This window comes from Coturnix japonica, chromosome 2, assembly GCF_001577835.2.
Source record: "Coturnix japonica isolate 7356 chromosome 2, Coturnix japonica 2.1, whole genome shotgun sequence".
Classification (NCBI taxonomy): domain Eukaryota; kingdom Metazoa; phylum Chordata; class Aves; order Galliformes; family Phasianidae; genus Coturnix; species Coturnix japonica.
The window spans coordinates 89354485-89376438 of NC_029517.1; the positions used below are offsets into that span (position 1 = coordinate 89354485).

Genomic DNA, 21954 nt, shown 5'->3' on the forward strand with positions numbered 1-21954 from the left:
GGATCCTTGTACAGCGTAGATACATGTTTAAATACAAAAACTTACCATCTTCATCAGTTTGCACGACAAGTTCTTGGCTTTCTTTTCGTCCTTCAGGATTCATTAGTACTAATTTGATGCTAACATTTGTATATGGTGATAGATTAGTAATGGTGTGCTGAGGATGTGAACTTTCTGTATCCCAGCTTACTTCTTCTCTCACTTGCTCTTGTCCTCCAGCCTGGTAACGGTAATGGACTGTGAGGTTGTAGCGATGGCATCGTGTGACATTATATCCAAATGGCTCCCAGCAAATAGTGATTTGCCTAGACTTGATCTCCACAACCTCTAGTTTCCGTGGCCCACGCATTGGATCTGCAAAATTACCAATATAATTCTAGTATGATTATTGACACATATTATAGCAGTAAGTGAGAATATTTATGAATATTATAGCACTACCTAAGAGTAGTTAGAAGTTTTACAGTTCTGTAAGTATGACATGTAAGTTGAAACAAATCCATTCTTTTTCTCTCATAGAACAAATGAGAAAAGAAGCATAAAGAAAACTAAGAACAAAATACCGAGGAATAGAGAAAGTGACACTAGTAAAAAAGGATAAGCAAACAAAAAACCAGAAACTTATCTTTAAACTTGAACTATAATTTAAATAATGTTTACACTTTTTACCTATTTGTTGCTTGCAAAAAATAACAGCAATTTTCTTTACAAATTAATATGTTAACATTTCTAAAGCAAAAGCCATCATTTAAGTTAATAGGTATCTAAAAATAAAAGGTAATTTTAGGGAAAATCTATAAACATGTGTTGATTTTCTCCCACGACTGTTTTTACAAAAAAGTGCTTGGTGTTTCATCAGCTATTTCTTATTCGCTTGTTTTTAAGTTAGACTGAAAGCAATTACTCAATCTCTACTTGGCCAGGACATTAAGATAATATTCTAATTTCTTTAAAATGGTCCATAGGGTTATCTTCCTATAAACACTAGTTGTAACTAGCTTCTATCTTGTCTTCTTCAACTACATCTAAAAGAGTATAAAAACCTGTTTGCAGTAGTAGTCTGGTAAAGAATAATAATAAAAAATAAAACCTGAAAGAAGGCATGTCAGTCATATCTTACTGCACCTGAATGTTCCTGGAGAACTCTTGGCTGATAACCAGGCATAAATGATACCTCACAAAATCACAGCAAGAACTGATGGCTCTCTATAAACATGAAATTTTTCAACAATTTAATTATCCAAGCACTGTTGTTGATGATGTTAAAATTTATCTGCTCCTACTGGTCCCAGCAATTTAGTTACAAAACTGAACCCAAACTTCCACCAAATTACAGCTCAAATACTGAGCTGGCTGACACCCCACATTTTCAGAAGAATGTCATTAGTAGAACTATTGTACATACTTAGCGATAATCTGTTTGTTTTCATAGTGGAACTCACAACAAGATTAAAGACAACGTCTGGTTTTATCCACTGCTTCACTAGTTAAATGCTTAGAAGACATTTAATGAGCTAGAAGCCTCTTATACGTAAACAAATTAATATGCATCTTCCTTCTTTAATGTTTATTAATCAACATGTCTTCACCAGGACTGTTCTAAACAATTTACACAGGGCTTCATCTTTTTACTTTTAAATAAAATCCCTGCTTAGAATGTGTGTACAAAGACATCATTCATCTTAGCTCCTTGAAGAAAAGGTGTTAAGAAATTGCTTGCTCTCTGTACATCTACAAAGCAGAGTTGTTTTCTTATTTTCAAATCCTCCAGCTTCTTAGCTTTTTTTTTTTTTTTTTAAATTAACTGCCACTATCTGAACATGTTGATCACCAGTGTATTATATTTCCCAGCTGGTGACAAAATGGCAAAACAAAATGAACTCAGTAACACATCTAATCCCAATCTTCCTTCTGGTGCAGACTAGTAAAATTTTCCACACTAAGGATACACTGGTACAGCCATTTACTTGCTTCCAAACTCAGACACCCCAGCAGAGAAACCTGATGTTTGGGGTATTTGTTGCTGCTACAAACAGTTGTGTTTTGAGGCAGACCTCAAAGACTGGAAAGCTCTGAGAGTTTCATACGGTCCTTCAGTATTTGTGCATAATTCAGACAAACCTAAAGAGAAATGAGTTTTATATTTATATACATATTTGTTACATATCAGCTTCTAAGCATTTATTTTTTTTTCCATACAGGTGAAACTATAAATAGCAAAGTGCATCTGATTGGCATTGTGGAACTGTATCACCAGCTGGATGGGCTAAATAGGGCTAGAAAATCAACAAAATTAAGGCGACCCTGACATACAACATTAAGCAGTTGAACAAAGCTCATAGCTGCAAGAATATGGATCAGTCTGCTCAGTTTCATACTAAGCACATTAGAAAATTCATGGGGGGAGCTGAGAAATCTATTTTATTAGAACCATAAAACGAATTCATAGCATTTGAAAAGTGAAATTGAGTGGCTATATGAAGAAACTGGATCAAAATCTACTCAAGATTTACACCCAGGAGAAAGAAATTCTTATGCCCTGCTACCTTAAATAAAAGTACAAATTAGTCCACTAGTTAAATCTTGAAGTCACTGCTATGAGAATGGCATATACAATCTTAATCTAATAAAACAAAGGAATAAAGAGATGTTACTTGTACCAAGTAGAATAAATTTACTGTGGATGACTACTGTGAAAGTGGCATCGAACGTTCTAAAAAGGTCTGACAATGAAAGAGCCTCTGCAGATGCTGGGCTGTACACCAAAGAATTCACCCATTTGGTTTCCTCCATCTCATTTTTAAGGTCTCAAAACTGTGGAACAGACTATGGCTTATTATTTTTTTATCAAACAAACCTGAATTCCTGAATAAGCACTACTTATTAGCTGAGGTAAGACATCCCACCTTCAGGGACATCATTCAACTACACCTCTTCCCTCCCCCTGCAGTTCTCTAGATAAACAGATGCTCTGTTGCTCCTCAGCATCCCAGCTATTTTCTTCTGCCTCGACGCTGCAAATGAAGAGGTGAACTGCAAAAATGAGGCCTACCAGTACATAAAGAAAGAGGCTGTCCTCCCAGAGGAGAGCACCGCCTGTCATGCCTAACGCTGCACCAGGTACTTCTTACCAATTCCCCTGATGGTGCCTGAAGCGTTTTTCCTACTGCTCTCCTCCTGCTGGCTTCAGCAGGTATCAAGCAGGAAAGTCTGACAGTTGCAGCTCTGACCTGAGGGACCAGCAAGCCCAGATCTAGCCCCTGGCACTTTAGCATCCCATTTAGTCAGTCATCTTGGCTCTCCTCTCTTTCCCTGAGAATATGGAGCAGAGACTGACAGATAGGATCCATTTCCACTGCAGCTTCAATTCACAGCTCATTTCTCAGGAACTTTGCACTTTACCTCTTACTACAAGTACAATGTTTTTTTCAGAAACTCAGTTTCAAAATTACAGAGAAACATTTTTGTGTATTTTTAGAATTGATCATCAAAATGTGGTTTCAGAATGAAAGAGACTGGAAGTTTTGTATTTTCATCACAGATATACTGAAATGAAACGAAGATGCAGGAGGTATGAGGATTTCTGGCCCCTCTGAGATACCCCAATAGCAGCAGAGATCTGATACATGTTGGACACCATCTGAAAGAAAAAAGCATCGCGTTCAGATATCTCCATCTGAACATGGCTCAGACGATCATCTTGACAACAGGAATGAAGACTTTACTTCTTGTCTAGGCAAAACATTAACATGGTTTAGCTCTGTAATAGCTCTGGTGATTTAAATTCCAAGTTGGTCTCTATTAGCCTTTCACAGGAAGTAAAGGATTAACCAAATAAGAAAAGCATTTACAATTAAAAGATTATCTGAGATTTAAGATTTACAACTCTTTGAAGTGAAAATAAAATAGCAATAATTAAACATACAGGGCTGACATCCAAGATCTCCTGGCTTTGCCATAGATTTCCTTAAAATCTTTCCATATCAATTCCTTATGAGATACATGGGGGTCACAGTACTCCAGCATCAGTATCACATGTAATTTCATTAATGTTTGCTTACTACAGTGACAGAGACCATAAGCACACTTTTGACTCAATTCTGATGACTGGATCAGATCTTTGTTTTCTTTCAAATGAGAATACCAGGGTCTCCATTCAATGCTTTAAAAGTCCACCAACACTGGTAAAAGTGATCAATCTGTCAATCACTACTAAATCTGAAGTAGCTTTTAGGAAAAAAACAAAACAGAAATACTGATAAAGAGACAGAAAATTCCCTTCTCCTGGCAGACAAACTAAAACATTACATGCCTGAACTTTTTTTAAGAATAGAGATCACAACTCTTACTTTCTACATACTTATGTACACTGTCTCTCATCCATGTTTCTCCTTCTTTGGTGTAACTCTACCTGCAGAAGATATAAAAGCAGACAGCTCTACTCATGCTACAGTTCTCCAGGTAAGCAGACACCCTTCTGCACTCCAGCATCGCAGGTGCTATGTTTCAGGAAGGTACAACATGAAGTAGTGAAATACTGTTTCTTCTATAGGTGAATAGCCTTATGATCCAGCTGCTATTAAAATAACAACACCTGCCCATAGTTTAAAACACAAATCTGAAGATTTGTATATCTATAGGCAACACCAAATGAGAAAGCAGGCAAACTGTTTTACTTGTCTGGCCTATTTGATTATATCCAATCTATACGTGGCAGTAAACAGTGTGAGGTTATTTGCAAACTTAGTTGGAGAGTTTTGTGAAGGATCATGCTGAACAGAAATGGAATGATTTTATATCAGTGTAATGATTTTTTCTACAAGTTCTTCAACAACCAATTGAAATTCAAGAAGAGCCTTATTTTGCTTAAAATACCATGATTGATCAAATCTGCTAATAGATTAGAGCTTTTCAGTTTCAATATACCAAAAACTGTGGAGAAGAAAGAAACAGTGGGCAAGAATTTGGGCACTGTAACTTCATAGATTTAAACATATATGTATATTTTAGAGAATTAATTAGTGAGATGGAAGTCCTAATAAAATGATGGTGATATCATTTTCCTCTGGAGTCCAGTTTGAAAGTGAAACCAAATACTGTGTCTTGGAAATTAATAGCAATGTCTAGTAAGATTGTTCAAGTAAAAGGAAATGACTGCAGAAGATACTGAGCATCTCTTTCACTATTACTTGCTAATAGCAATTCCAAGAGGCCCTCCTGCAGAAATACACAGCTCCCACATTAAAGCAGCTCTTCCATCAGTCTTCCCAAAGTACTCCTCATTTTAGAATACATTGGAATGTAGCAGAACTTCAGAGCTAACGAGAGGAAGAGCTATGAGATGGCAGAATTTCAGTCTCCCACATTCCAGACAAAGAGGGAACAAAATCATACACATGTATTGTTTTGTTTCTAATTGTATCCTATGGTAAATGTCTTCAGCAGTCAAAACGCCAGTGAAAGAAGGTAAATACGAGCGCACAGTTACCCTAAAGTTATGTGGGGATCCCTTCTGTACCCTTCCAAGTTATTCCAGACTTAAGTATAAGATTGTATAATATGACAATAGCATTTCCCTAGTTTACATATACACAAAGAAACTGAATATCAAAATAAAATGATTGCAGGACCTCAGAAAATGCTAAAATATGTACGTATAGCTCACAGCAGTACATGAGCAGGTAAAGTTCTTAAAATTAGACAGCTTGAATCCTCACTCATTTCTCCTCAAGCTCAAATGTGAGATATGGTACAGGTCTTCATTTTCCAAGAGAGATCAGAAGTACTAATATCAGCTTATCACCAGAATTCTTTGTGTTATTTCTAGTTGAAAAACAAGCTAAAAATACAAAAATTCTTGGGACAGAACCAAGATGTTGAGCTAATTTCAGAAGATTCATTGAAAGCACATTCTGATATGCATCCAAAGCATCAGCTTACAAATTACAAAAAAACATCAGTATAGCTGTTGCTTGAAACTAGATGAGGCCTTGAATTTAAGCTTTTAGCAACATACTGTCAAAAGCACTGGATACAGAAACATGAATGAATGATATAATCCCGCAGGAGAACATTTCCTTAGCACTTCCAGCTCTTATTCACCAACTTATGGATATACGTATTCCATTGAGGCTAAATCTTGAGACTGAAATTCATGGTTACAAAATACTGACCTAATCACCAATAACAACATTCTTTTAAAGTTGGAAGTGTTTTTTAAGTATCAGTTTCTACATGACTTTTCCTTTCATGACAGAGCTGATAGGAACGTCTCACTTCATAGTAAAAGTTAAAGCTGAACCAAAGCAAATGGAATCTAATATTTCTTTATGCTGTTGTCATTTTATAGGTATACTCTAGATGGTGAGTCATTTAAATTCGAATATATTTAAATAAAGAATGAAAGAAAAACAACATTGGATATATTTTTGTCAAATTACCTACATTATATGATTACTCCTCCACAATCAAAATCAGATTTTAGCTATGAATGAAACAAACAAGATTACATTCTGAATCTGCAAAAGAGATTTTAGTTGCTTGTTTAAAATGACATACCTAGCTATTCAATAATCACTTTATAATAACCCCTTTCATTTCTAAATCTACTTAGACATCAGCCAGTAGTGAGGAAAATGCTGGCAGTGAATTTTACAACTACACATTAGTTTTACATTTCATGACAAGCTAATTTTAGAGAGTTTGAAAGACAGACAAGCAAGTGTACTAAGGTTTTATTTCTTTTGCGTGAAGGAAGCATACATCTAACTGAGGAATGAAAAACAAAGGAGTACAGACATATACTTTTCACTTCACATATATAGTAATGACAATTTATCCTGCTTTCACCCTAGGAACCTCTGAGGTATGTAAACCAACAAGAAGTAAAAAACTGAAATACCTCTCAGAGCATATTATGAATTAGTAGGGTCAGACGGCAAAGAAAATGGCTCTTTCTGGTAGATACTACCTTTGGTAGATAAGCAGCCCTTGAGGAATACTGAAGTCCAATGACGTTTGTCACATGAACTGTCTCTTTCCACAGAATCTATCACAAGCTTTTAAGACTTTTTTGGAGTTAATCACATGGCTGTTTTACAGTACTATGTCTGTCTCTGACTACTACATGTCCATCTTATGTTGACAAAGTAGGTATTATTACCATCTGACCTAACACCTGGGCACATATTCTCATCATTTGATCAGATGTGTTCCTCCTCACCTGTGGTGCCTGCAGAAGCTGGCATAGGTAGAAAATTTCTTATGCAATTTAGAAAGCCTACAGCTTGGATGCTGGTTTTATTTGGGAAGGCTAAGGTTTTAGAGGAAGCTGAAGGCCTGAGGAATTGCTCCGGCAGTCAACTTAGGCACATTCTTCACAGTTACCAAGCAGCAGCATTGTATTCCTTGAACATGAAACCATCTGGCAATAAACGGTCAATAAAGAAACTTTTAGATACACTAAGAGATGGCGCAGGTGGCTGGTTTACAATTAAAGAAGACATTTATGCATCATTAAGCATATTCATGAGAAGAACAGAAATAATTTGATCATGCACAATGAACAGACTGCAGAAAAGGGAAATCGTATTAACATAACATACATTTTTCCACTCAGTGGTCTAAAAAAAGAGAACCTAGGAGAAAAGTATGAACATTTAGAAGTTCTAGTGTGAGCAGAAAATTTTTTTCTAGCCTTTTTTCTTGGAAATGGCTGGAGTATCTCCTTGACACTGTAGTATGGCAAACTGTACTCTTCAAACACTAACACAGTACGTGTATTTCTGTAGAGTAAGTGACCAAATCACCTTGGGAATGTCAATGATATCAATTACAAAGCACGCACTGTTTGTTTTGTTATATCACGCAATATACTCAAACTCATTATATTTTATGATACAACTTCTTGAGACACCCCAGAAACAAGCTGGAAAAAAAAAAAAAAAAAACTTCACTATGTAAATTAGTGAAGGATTCAGCTGTTTATTATGTTGTACAAAAGAATAAATGGGCAATGCTTATCATAGATCAGCCAGAATAAGGTAGCAGTATGTTCTGGTTATCACTTTGCCCTACTGCTACTGACAAATCACATTAATTCAGAGCCATTAAGTACAGTGGTGTTAGCTGAATTGGGGATTAAGGACAAGCCTTTATTGAACCCAGATGACAGGACTCCACAGTCATATAAATCTATGTAAAAGTGAAAGTGCCCCCAATCAATGTTACTCATCTAAAAAGAATATTTACCATTCTTTCTAATCTGACATGTGCAATCAACCTTAACCAAGTGATGTACAGCGAGATTCGTTTTGACAAATAACTCTCAAATGCATGAACTTGATAAATGAATTAGATTCTTTGTATCACCTGGTAGAAGAAAAATTGAACTTACATATATGTCAAAAGGGATGTTTTGCCTTTCTACTACACAATTAGATGCTAGTTACTAATTGGTAAAATACCAAATGAGAGGTAAGTAACATAAAGTTGACAGGATTGCCTTTTAAATTTGTGACAGGGCCACTTAACATCTCACTGAAATCTCCCCTCTTTTAATTTAAGTCCATCCCTCCATGTACTGTCACTACATCATCATGTGAAAAGTCTGACTTTCTCCTGTTTATAAGCTCCCCTCAAGTACCGGAAAATTGCAATGAGGTCTTGTGAGAGACTGAGATAAGCACTGACATGAACAATATAGGCGTGGTCATTCCTGTTTTTCTGGGTATCAGGTCAACTTATTCTAAAGGAATTTATTGAACAATTTCTTGTTCATTATGTTTTTTGTTCAGTAAATATGCACAATGCCTTTATACATTAAAGTACTTGAAGAATATATATGCTAAGACTACCCGCTGTTGACTTTAACGGGTCATATATTCAATTATTACTTTTTTCCTGCTACATCACAGTATCTAGAAAATTATGTGAAGAACTCCCTTAGATAGCTCCATTTTCAGTACCTGTCTGGCATTTTTTCCTGAATGTTCCACTGATGGCTAAGAATGTTATTAAACAACAGTTTGTTAAGTCCTACTTCTGTGCTATACCATTCACTGAAAAAAGCAAACATAAGCAAATATGCTTGCTGATGAAGTGAATTTATGTTGTTATACTTCACAATGAAATACAGAGGATACCAGCTCGTATTTGCTTCAAATGCATTTGCAACAAGGAAAAAGAATTCCACTGGAGAAGCAAGGAGAAGAGCTGGGAAAAGGGTCAGAGCAGATTATAAAGTCCTTCAAATTAAAGTTTTTTTTTTCACTTCCAAGGTGTAAAAGAGTCCTAGCATTCCCAGAGAAATGCATACAGCTAAGACTGACACATCATCCTCAGATGCACAGATACAGAATGCTACTAAAAACACAGTAGTGTATCTGTGGAAGCAAAATTTATCTGCTGATAAAGTACCTGTCACCACAATTAATGGAAAGAGCCCAGAACTGCACTCATTTCATGGGGCAAAGATGGGTACCTGCTTTACTTCTGAGACAGGCCACCTCCACTAGCCACTCAGGAGTCCCAGATCATAATCTCAACACACAGCTTCAAGGAAACCTAGAAAATATGTCAGACAGAAGTCCACCGTATATGACAGCACTTACATAAATCTGAAAACTGCCTAATACTATCACCAGTGACCCAGGATTTGAAGTCCATTAAGCAGTGTTTTTTCCAATTGAACTGATCTAATGGAAAATAATTGCTACTCTGAAAGAGGTCATACATCAGGAAATAAAATAGCAAGTGCTATACAGACAGTGTTTCTACTTGATTCTAATTTGAATCTATGAATTGCTGACATCTGATAGAAATCATACACCTTTTTTTCCAAGCACAGAAGTTTCTGATTGCAGGCTTTCTCCTACTGTTATCATGATTACAAAAATAAAAAATTCAGGATAGTAATTTACATGGAGTTGTGGAGTGCTCAGGTATTCATCTTTAAGGATGCTTTTTAACAACAAATCTGAAAAGAGCAACAAGACCTTACAGTACCAAAAAGTTAAGAGCTGTTGGAGTTTTCTTTCATGGAATATCCATAGAGGTGTTCTTATTTCAAAACTGAATTGTTAAACTAGTTTAATTTTAGCAAATAGGAAGTATTCAGAAAAATAGAAACTACACAAAGATTTTTCAAGTATTAAAGTTAGCATTTGCATGATAGCAAATGTAAGCTCTTATCGGCAACTCAGACCTCAACCAAAAGAAATGGCAACAATAGAAAAGATACTGCTTTTGCATTTACAAAATGGGTTTGGAGTGGAGAATCTTGAATTATGATTATGTTGGGTTTTTTTTTATTTTTTATTAGTAATTTATATGCACATAAAAATGGCTTGCAGGATTCAGTGTACAGCTGCACACAAAGTCTAGAAATATTCATATGATGTATCACCAACTTAATCTAGAAGTTTTTTGACAACCTAGCTGCTGCTTTATGGCTGTGCAAATCGGCAGTAGCAGAATTGCATTTTAAAATAAGTGGTCATTGTAAGAACAAATCATTTCATTGACTTGTAAATGAGATTAGGATATTCAGAATTCCATTTCTAGTAAAAAAAACAGAACATAGTTATTAGTACGACGTTATAAACATTAACTGCCATTTGTGTACTAGATGGTGTGCACACTTTTCTAAGGTCATTCTGGCAGGACCTCAGAGGTGAAATACGGAGAGAAATTGGGGGAGAATAAAAGTCAGAAAGATAATATAGTAGAGATGTGAAGGCAAATGCAGCTCACCTTCTCACCCGCCCCATCCAGCCCGTCAGCTACAGCCTAGGTGAGTAGATTTCACACAGGTAATGGTTTCGTCAGTTAATATGGCTCAGTGAAAAGAACACCACACTGGTAATTTTGAAACTTAGACTCAATTTTTGGCTTCAGCAATTGCCACTGGAAGCTCTACATCTCTAATTAGGATAAGTAAATCTTCTGACTGTAAAATACTTAGATATGCAGTATTATATCAGAAGATACTACTACAATTTCAGTATGTTCTGACAGTTAAAAGGAAAGCCACATGAAACTCAGTGCACCTCTGGCTATTCTAGTGTGGAGGATACTCATACAGTCATGTTGAAGCTAAACACCAGTGGGCTCTGTTACTTCAGTCTGCTTCTTTTTCTTTCTTTCTATTTTTTTAACATGGAGCTTTTCTGTCCTATTTTTCTTTCTATTTTTTTTTTCTTTAAAATTGAGCATTTCTGTCCTATTTTCTCCTCCTATCCCAGTGAAGGGGTGCAGGAGAGTGACTAGATAGGCATCTGTCAGCTGGCCACAGTTAATCCACCATGCATGGGTTTGGTATTTTGAATATTTACATTCAGTACAGCTAAAAGTGAGCATTCTCCGAATGAAGAATACAAAATTGAAACCTCTGCAAAAAATAGACTGAAATAGACAAGAAATTTTGCACTGCACAAGATTTTTTTTGTTCCATTTTTGATGAATTCACAGTGTATTAAGTACTGAAGCAGAAAGAAATAATTTGAAATTGTTGTATCAGCAATAGCAGCGTGTAACCATGGTAATTAAAACAATATTATTTTTTAAAACTACAAAAGACTACTCAAAACATATAAAAAGAAAGTACCCAAGAAAGAACATCTTTCTTCTGATAACTACATTTCTGTTAGTCTGCAGAATTATTAGAGAGACATTTTTCACTCCAGTGAAAGAGCTAGTTGGATATGTTACAGAATTATGATTTCAACTGAGAATTAAACTAAATAGGAAGGTTGCCTGCACAGAACTTTCAAGCAGCCTTAAAGCAAATCATGGCTACATCTTTGACAGGGTATGCTGACCAGGAACCTCCTACACCTTATTTGACAGTTATTTTACTATTATATTCACAAGTACATATTCTAGTACAGGGCAGACCACAACTAAAAAGAAAAAATAAAATAAATCAGCAGCTTTAGAATTAAAGCAGAAGACTCTCACAGAACTTAAAAACATTTAGGTCCACTTCAGCCCTTTTAGTAATTATCTCCAATAAGAATACAGATGAATAGGGATTGGAGAGATTGGTCCCTCACTCCTTACTCAGAAGTGCAAACATAATAGGCTACAATATGGAACTGCTTAACTGGCAATTTATATATATGTTCAGCACAATACAAACACATTGATTTAATTATACTGATCTCAGGCTCCTTCTAACACCAGCTTGTAATAATAAAAGTACACCACTCTTAAATAATGTGATAATACAATTATCTATTACTGTAGAAAATCTGGTCTAAGTTACAAGATAAAATATAAGAAAAAAGATCCTTCTATACAGAACAATAATTTGGCTGAAATATTGGTTTAAATAAAAGAGGTAAGAAACACAGTCCTCAAAAGCTCTGCTCTCAAGTTTTACCTCTTGTAAGAATCATCATCAAAGCAATTCAAAAAGTGACATTGTTACCAACAATAGGAGATTGGGGCATGTGAGGTTAACTTTCCGTCTCATGTAGGAAACTCCTTATCCTTACTAGTTAGAACTGTAATGGAACATACAAATGCTGCAGGAAAGATGGTGACCACAGTACTATCTTGTGCCATGTTATGCCTTTGAAAGAGGGCTTTAATAAGAGAAACAAAAACAGTAAAAAACCTAAAATATGATTATCTGTCCTCTACAGAAGGGAGTCTAAAACATACTTATGGTATCTATTTTTCAAGTTACTGCCAAATCATCCCCCAAATTTTCTCTAGATAAACGTGTTTAAAAATACATACAATAAGTTAATTATAAATGGCAGAACAAACCCTTGGGAAGCTTCTGACAATTTCACAAGTATTTATCATGATCCACATATGAAACTACTCGCCATGAATCCACATAAAATAAGGCAATAATTCCATGCATGGTTTCTAATGACATGAAAATAAATGACATAAGTTTCAATCCTGTTGCAAGAATCTCTTGACAATTGTGAATTCTAATATTTACAACCACAGACACATCGTATCTTGCTCTCATTTCGTACCTTTAGCAGACCACAGGCAAAGAAAAAGCTCTTTAAAACTACAGTAAATGTACCCGTTTGCTTCAACAGAACTTGAAACTCATTTTAAATTTAAAAAATAAAAATAGTTAATTTGATGTTAATGTAAAGCTCTCTGTTAGGTCAGCAGGGAGGCACATGGCAACAAAATGAATATAGCAAAAGCAAGGAGGCAATGGAATTAGATGCATGAAGGCTGCCATATATGAATAAAGAAATAATTTATTCTTGCCTGGGGAACTGTTTGAAATGTCCTCAAAGAAAATTTCTAAAAGCTGATTTCAGCTTTCTCCATTTCCTTTAATGAAGAAAGAATGAAGAGCACCTGAAACATTCTGCAGGTAATCAACCAGCACAGACAAATACAGAGCTCTAACACAGTAATAACAATAAAGATGACCACACAAAGAAAAAGTGCCACTATTAAAACTTAATTACTAGTTAGAAAAATGCCAGACAGTATCACAGCATCACTAGAAGTTATAATTATCTTATCTTTAATTGTGAAAACAAAACGATTTTATCATTTCTCAGTAAAGCTGTAAAAGCGAACAGCAAAGCTGGTACTGCCTTAGATCTCTAGTAGATATCTTGTGTATGACCCCAGTGCAAAAATTTAGCTGTGATTTGCAGATCTCTCTCATGAGCAACTAAGTATTTGTGTGTAGTTAAGTCTGGCAGTCTATATGGCAACACCAATGATTTAAAATACGTCTCCGTATCTAAAAAATAAATGAGGCAATGTCAGTATATTCGTTTTTTCTTTTTCCTCTTTTTTTCTTCTTCTTCTTCTTCTTTTTTTTTTTTTTTTAATCTCAAACTCTATTGTTAAGTAATGTAGAAAAGTAATACACTTTTTTTTTTTTTTTTTTTTTTTTTTAAATATCCATGGCTAATTTATTGAAAACAGTCAAAACAGCTGAAAAACAATTTGCTGTTTGGTTGAAATAGAACTCAGTCATTGTACGAGCTCTGAAAAAGAAAGAAAAGTAGAAGTATGGACTGTACAAAGATGCAAACTGGAGTAGAGCAAAAGAATATAATCGAGACAAATGTTACCACAGTAAAATCATGTTCTTGTTTATGAAAAGAAACCAACCAAAAGAAAGAAAAAAAAAAACAACAACAACAAAAAAACCCCACTCAAAACAGTTTTGCAAACTAGAGAATTCAGATTTTTGTCCTCTATCAGACTGTCTTTATCAATCAGCACTGGTGATACAGAACGGGCTATTCATATGACAGTTTAGCTTTACAACTATCCTAAGTCCTGATAGGCTGCAAATCAAAGCCAGCTCAGTGGTCTAGGCACAGGTAGGCTTAGACTAGCTGGAATATAACAAGATATTCCCAAATTCTAGGGAGGAAAAGCAGTCTCATGCTTCATTAAGCACTAACAGCTGCGCATCCTTGCTGTCAAGCAGAATTCAAATGGTAGCAAAAAGGCTGAGACTTAAGGAATGGCCAACCAGCCAGGTTCTCCAAAGGAAAGGAAAAATCTAGCAATGATTGTTCCAACCTCCAGTGTATATGGACAGCACAATCCCTATGCTTGCTTGGCTGAGAGCAGTCATGGCTTTTCATCTGAGTTTCTTTCTGTAAATAAAGTATTTTTCAGCACTACTGTGGAAATAGAAAACTTAATTTTATAATATCTGAGGTTGAAGAAAAGCATAAGTCCTTCATATAAAACAAATGTGTACGGCTTTATGCTCATGGTAAAATAAAGCTGGTACTTCTTAAGGCTTTCTTTCTTTCTGCAACTAACTCTACTTTCCAAAATGTGTTTCTTTCACTTCCATCCAAAATAGAAACATCTTCATCATATGGCAAATGGTTCACCTTGTGACCACAGGCTAATATTCCAATCTTGTATACTAGTAGAACACACTCTGTCCTTTTGATTCAGGCAACAAGATACCTAATGTACATATCCAGGGGCAGAATTCAGCCTCGTGAGCAGAAAACAAAAATAAAGAAACAGATCTATCCTTTCACTAGAAGACAAATTATGCTACAAAGCTAAGGGAAGCAAATTGCCTGGGGTATCTGCAAACTGCTTGCAACCTAATAGTTGCAACATCAGATGATGAAGGATTAGGTGTCCCAGTACCTACAGCAGATGCTAAGCCTTTGCCTTTGAACCTACAAAAAAACAGCACGTGGAGTATTTTTCTCTTCACTTCTCTTTTTTGTTAAGGATGTATTTTCTCCTAATGGATTTCCATTACTCCACATAATGGTTCTTTAATCTTTCATATCAATTCCAGTATGATAAAACACCATCAGCATCCACTTTCAGTAAATATTTTATGATCACTTAGCTCTCACAAGGTGAAAAGTTTCAATGGCTTGTTCTGTAGGTTTTCCATGTTTTTCTGTTAAATATTCTAAGTACAATAAGAATTGTTTCTACTTTGAATCTTAGCTAAGCATGTGCTGTGATAAAAAATAGCAAGTCTGAGTTACACCTGAGAAACGTACCTTCAAAACCACAGGCTTTGAAAAGGGTGCAGCACACACAGCAAAATTAATATGGCGACTAGATACTTGTGATAGTCAAGCAACAAGGCTGTCCCAACAGACTGATGACATATCTAGTCTTGCAGTTTGTCATGTTGTTTTCCTAGTGCGATTCCATTTGTGTGAATAAACCAGTCATAGCTGGTCATTTTCCTGCAGGTAGAAGGCTGTCAACATCCTTTAGCAAAGAGGGCCACAATAAGACAATGCATCATACCTACATTTATCCACTGGGCAAAAAATTGAATCTATGAGTATCATATGGCTTCCGCATACGATGGAACAACGGAAGATCAGTCATTAAGTTTACAGATCACCCTACCAGAAAACAACATAGTAATGAACAGAGAATTCTGAAGACTGAGATTTCATGATGGATGCCAAGGTTCCTCAGGGAGTCTAAGACCTAAATGTACTATCAAAAAGTTATTATCATTCAATTCCACTTGAAGCTAATACCATAAAGACAAAACAACTGAATGCAGAATTCATTTCTGCATATGCAACCTCTGCTTTGCTTCCAAGGTATATATATATATATACCAGGAAAATAACTGCTTCTGGATGGAATACACCAATTCATCTTTCTAGGAGGCATGGATATATGAATATATTCCTCTTTTTCAATGCATTGCAAAGTTTACCTCAGCGGCCTGCTGACGAGGTAATGATGATACCTAAGTATATAAAATGAGAATTGCTTACAAGCCTCATGGCTTTTTTCTCAGATGCTGAAGGTACTATTTTGGAACGAAGTGAATTGAGTGCCTAACTGGAGATCTGGCCCGAAGACAGAGCAACTTTAGGAACAGCTTCTCATTTATTAGTAGTTTTGATGAGGAAACGAGGTGAAAATTTAAAGTTCACTTAAAGCATACTCAAGCTAGTTCTTTTTCTCAGGTGGAAATGTGGAATTTCAGCAAGAGAACAGTTCCACACATGTCATGTCTTGCTTTTTCTTCTGCAAGTAGTACTGTGCTAAAAAAAAAAAAGGTGTCTTTACCACTATAAACATATAATTAGAATTAAAGGTCACATATGTCTGCTGCTAAGAACTGCAAGCATACAGACATGCCATTTGTAAGCTGGGAGCATGTGACTGACATCTTCTAATGCTGTTCACAGAGAATCAGCATGGTATCAAACTGCTGATATTTCTCTCAGTTTGCAGGTGAGAGCTATAGCAGCTGCCGATGCATTCGGTGATACAGCAAGATGGTAGTGATGGAGTGACTGGGATACCTCCCATCATCACAAGAGGAGAGAGAAGTGAGACTTGTCTAAGTGCTAGACAGTTGATAACTGCAACTCCCAGCACAATGTGAGTGATAGATCTGGAACCAACACTACTGTCTGGAGCTATACCTGAATGCTCTACATTTGCCAGAAGAGCTACAAGACACTACAGAGTTCAGGATGTCCCTTTTCCAAAATGATGCTGTTACTCAGAATATACCTAATTGTAAAGATACTATATAGCAAAGTTATTCTATCTGGGGTGCATTAAAAAGATGTGGCCAGCAGGCTGAGGAAAGTGACACCTTCTTTCTCTACTCTGTCCTGGTGAGGCCACATGTAGAATAGCGTGCCCAGTTCTGAGCTCCCTGGTTCCAGAAAGACGGGGATCTCATAGGAGCCCAGCAGAGCACCACAAAGAGGAAGGCCCAGGAGCATCTCCTGTATGAGGAAAGGCTGAGTAACCTGGGTCTGTTCAGCCTGGGGAAAAGAAGACTGAGAGGGGATGGGATCTGATTAATGTTTATAAATATCTAAAGGGAGGTGGGAGGCAAATGGATGAGGTCAGGCTCTTCTCAGTGGCGTGTAGTGGTAGGACAAGTAGTAATGGCCTAAAACTTGAACATAGGATGTTCAGTACTAACATGAGGAAGAGCTTCTTTACATTAAGAGGGACAGAGCAAGGGAACAGGTTGTCCCGAGAAGCTATGGAGTCTCCATCTAAAGAGATATTCAAGACCCATCTGGATGCCTACCTGTACAAAGCACTGTAGGGTACCTGCTTTCGTTGAGGGGTTGGACTTGATGATCTCTTGAGGTCTCTTCCAACCCCTGCAATTCTATTCAGTCTCATTATTTCCTGTTATATACCTATCAGACGGCAAAGTTGGATGAATGTGGGAAAAACAGACTGCAGAATCAGAGCTTTCTGATACACTGGGGAAAAGTTTCCTATTACTTAGTTTAATATGATACTCATTTTTATCTTTGATAACAAATCATATTTTTAGAACAACTTTTTCATTTTCCTGTTAGTGTTATGGCTCTGATAAAGAAATATGTTTGCATTTATCCTGTGCACACTCTCCTTCTCTGCTCCTCAATTTTTATTTTTATTTTTAATACTGTAATACCTGCAGAGACTGCATGACCATTCTGGAGCTAACTGTGCTTTCCTCATGCCACGATGGAACAAAATCAACTCTCAGGACATCATACAGATGAGACTGATGTACAGAGCATTTATTTTGTACTATGGATCACAGCTTGAAAGAATAGAGAAGCATAAAGGATGTGAGATGAAAACAAGAATAGATTAATATATTATTCAAGGGCTTCAGCTTACAAGTGAGAAGCAGCGTTTCTAACTTTTTCATTAGTTTCTCACAAACTGCATTTGACAGAATTACTGCTATGTTTGCTGACACAATCCACTGGCCTCCAGACATCATGACAGTAATGTCCCCAACAAACTTGACACCTGTTTTTCATTTCCAGACATTGATTCTCCACCTTATAGCCAACATATTTCATAAGAATAAGCTGCTACCATTACCAGCAAAATATTGATTAGAGCAACACTGAAATCCCTAGCTGTAAATTTATAGGCTTAATTTCCAGTAGGTTTCATTAGTTATCTTCAAGCAGATGAAGACGTAAGCTGGCCATTAGCATATGTCAAACAAAATGTTAGCTAGGCTCTCATGCATGTATTAAAGTTTAAAAAACAAAACAAAACAAAACAAAAACAGTAAGTAATTACTACTAAAGAATTGAAGAGAAATGAAAATCTGCAAGCACCTGTGTGAGGTCAAGGAACAGAAATTCACTATTCCATTAGATGACAGTAAGACACATAACTCATAGCTAAATAATAATATGGGCAAAATTCTACACGGAAAGACCTAACTCTCAAAGTGGTGTCGTATAAAAGAGGGCAAGCATCTTCTACACCATTCCCCCCTCACTGCAAATTCAGCCTACCAACCAAGGCTAGTTCTGCCTGTGGTATCATCACAATCCAAGTGAAAGCCCAAGTCCTTCTAGATAAAAGGAGTCCTTTCTGACCCTCATGTTTCTCATATTCCATCTGAAACAGCACAATGAGCTGATATTCTCCTCTTTACCGTGATAGAAGCAGTTTTTGGTCTCTCAATGTATTCCTTTATTATATTTAACATCCTAATTGTTAATCTCACCTACACTAGCACCGTTACAGGCAAGGCCTCCTAATTTCCTTCATTGTCCCTAAACTTGTACTAATTACTTTCTTCATCTGATTTCCTTCAACATTCATGGCATGAATCAATATTTTCATTCTCCTCTGTCAGTATTTTGCCATCATTTTCATGTTCTAGCTTCAGCTATTTTTGCTATTGCTCTCTGGGGTCACAGTACTAGTTAGCTACTGAAAGAAGGCTTCAAAACACCCTCCAGTACCACAACAATTATTGTGCCTTGTTGCACCTGCAAGCTGAAATCATGGGCCTGTAACCTTACTGTTATTGTGGAGCAGGATCAGAATTATCTTGTTATATTGCAGGGCACTTGGTCAAGTAGCCTATAAACTAAAAGCTCTTTTGAGTTTTAGTCACACAAGGACACTTGCTACCACACTGTGCATTTCTGAGTTGAGCAAGATGTCTGGGAGATCAACAATACTCTTATTTTGCCAGTCTTCTACAAGAAATAGTTGCTTGCAGTTTCATTATGGAACATTACCATCAGCTCATTGTACATCTTGAAGAATAAAGTGGGAAACTGTCAGCAGGAGAAATAAATAGTCTTTACTTCTAGAAGTTATACAGTTCTGATTTACTTCACTTAAAATACACTTAGGTGCCTAAACTAAGGATTAGGAACTTGACTTCTTTTTCATAACTTTTGATTTTGTTAATTAGAGCTAAAGAAAAAAATGGACAGGAATGTAAAAAGGCTGCTCCAGTAGTAAAACCTATTTTATTATGTTGGCCCTAGATATCAGAGGCAGATATATAAACAAGTGCCTGGATGGTCTCACTCAGAGAGCTGCAGTCAGTGGCACAATGACCAAGTGGAGATCAGTGACGAGTGGTGTTCCTTGGGGACTGGTGCTTGGACTAGTGCTATTTAACAGCTTTGTAGGTGACACAGACAGTGGGACTGAGTGTTTCCTCAGCAAGTTTGCAGGCGACACCAAGCTGAGTAGCGCAGTTGGCATGCTAGAAAAAAGGGATGCTATCCAGAGGGACTGACAGGCTTGAGAGGTGGGTCCATGCCAACAACATAAAGTTCAACGATGGCAAGTGCAAGATCCTGCACCTGGGTAAGATCAACCTCAAGCACAGACAAAGACTGGGTAGAGAACAGCTTGAGAGTAACTCTGAGGAGAAGGATCAGGGAGTGATAGCTGAAGAAAGATTCAACATGAGCTGGCAACATGTGTTTGCAACCCAGAAGGCACCAAGAGAAGTGTGACCAGCAGGTTGAGGAAGGTGATTCTGCCCCCTAGTCTGCTCTTGTGAGACCCCACCTGGAGTACTGCGTCTAGTTCTGGGGCCCCCAACACAAGGAGGACATGGAGCTGTTGGAGCAGGTCCAGAAGAGTGGTATTAACATGATCAGAGGGCTGGAGTACCTCCCCTATGCGGTGAGAGAGCTGGTGCTCATCAGCCTGGAAAAGAGAAGACTCCAGGGAAACCTTATAGCAGCCTTCCAGTACCTGAGTAGGGGCTACAGAAATACTGAAGAGGGGCCTTTTATAAAGGCATGTAGCAAAAGGACAAGAGGAAATGGCCTTAAACTGGAAGAAAGTAGATTTAATCTAGATATTAGGAAGAAATCCTTCACTATGAGGGTGGTGAGACACCGGAACAGGCTGCCCAGTTAGGTTGTGGATGCCCCCCCCTAGAATATTCAAGGCCAGGCTGGATGGGGCTGTGAGCAACCTGATCTAGAGGGAGGTGTCCCTGCCTATAGCAGGGGACTGGAATGAGGTGATCTAAAACTCCAAAACTGTGTTGTTTTCATTTGCACTTACAATACTACAAACACTAGGAATGCAAGTTCTATACATTCCCACTGCTATTTTCCTACACTATACAGAATAAGACACTTTTTATTTATTAACTACATTATAATCCACAAACATGAAAGACAAAATAACTGTAAGAAAATTAGAGCTAAATGTTGGCTTTTTATTTTTGCTTAAGTCGAAAATACTTTGGAGCTCTTTAAATATGGACAGACTGAAAATTTTTTGGAAAGCAACACAGTTAATAGATGAAATATTCATGCTAAAATAGGTGGACTGCGTGTAAACTGCATAAAATACAGTACTATGCAGGTTCTTAAGGTAACAAAAACGCATATCATCTGAAAAATGTATGCAAGTCATTTACACCGCTAATGTTGATAAGCATTTCAAGTCCAAGAAAAATGCAGTGTTCTTTATGACTGACAAAGGTGTGCATTAAATCAGAGAGACAGGTCATAAATTCCCTCAATTTACAGTGCATAATATGTATTTTGCAACCTGTAAAAACATTATGCTGTGTTCTATTCTGCTGTACTGGTGAGTAGCTTACGCTTGGTTGGACTGACATTTTTGTGTTGAATAATGCAGAAGATCAATACTCTAATACAAAAGGAGGGACGGAAAGGATGCAGTGGGGCACTTGTAGAAAAACTGTACTTGGACCATGCATATTAAACAAGTCCCAAGTAGCCAAAGAGTGATATAGACACCTAAAAAGAAAGGTCTAAATCTCAAACAATTTTGCACAGAGACATATATATATATACAATATATATATACAATTTCTTTTACTAATCTATGAATTTCTCATATGTCTGTAAAAATTGAAAAATAGATTGCAACCATCATTAGCTCCAAAGAAGAGGAGTTGAAACTAAGGGGTTGAAACTAGATGAACTTTGAGGTCTTTTTCAACCCAGGCCATTCTATTATTCTATAATCTAGGAGTTAGCATGAAGTTTGTATCACTATGATTGTTTAAAAGTGTATGATTTGTATGATTGTTTAAAAGTGGTAATCCTTGGGGACTGACACTGCAGCTGACATTGAATATCATGTTTATCAAAGATCTGTACAATGAGACAGAATGCAACCCCAAGCTTATAGATCACAAACTCAGGGGAGTACTCGCTATGCAGTGTTAAGGCACAATCGTCATTTGCAGGG

General features: G+C 36.8%; 1 protein-coding gene across 9 annotated transcripts in view; it reads right to left on the minus strand.

The window, feature by feature from the left end:
- Positions 1-21954, minus strand: part of PTPRM (protein tyrosine phosphatase receptor type M) — a 429982-nt gene that overhangs the window by 205278 nt on the left and 202750 nt on the right. For all 9 annotated transcript variants that reach the window (XM_015855337.2, XM_015855345.2, XM_015855344.2 and 6 more), the window contains exon 8: positions 46-354. In XM_015855337.2, the coding sequence (XP_015710823.1) occupies positions 46-354 (309 nt within the window). The remainder of the gene's footprint in view (positions 1-45; positions 355-21954) is intronic.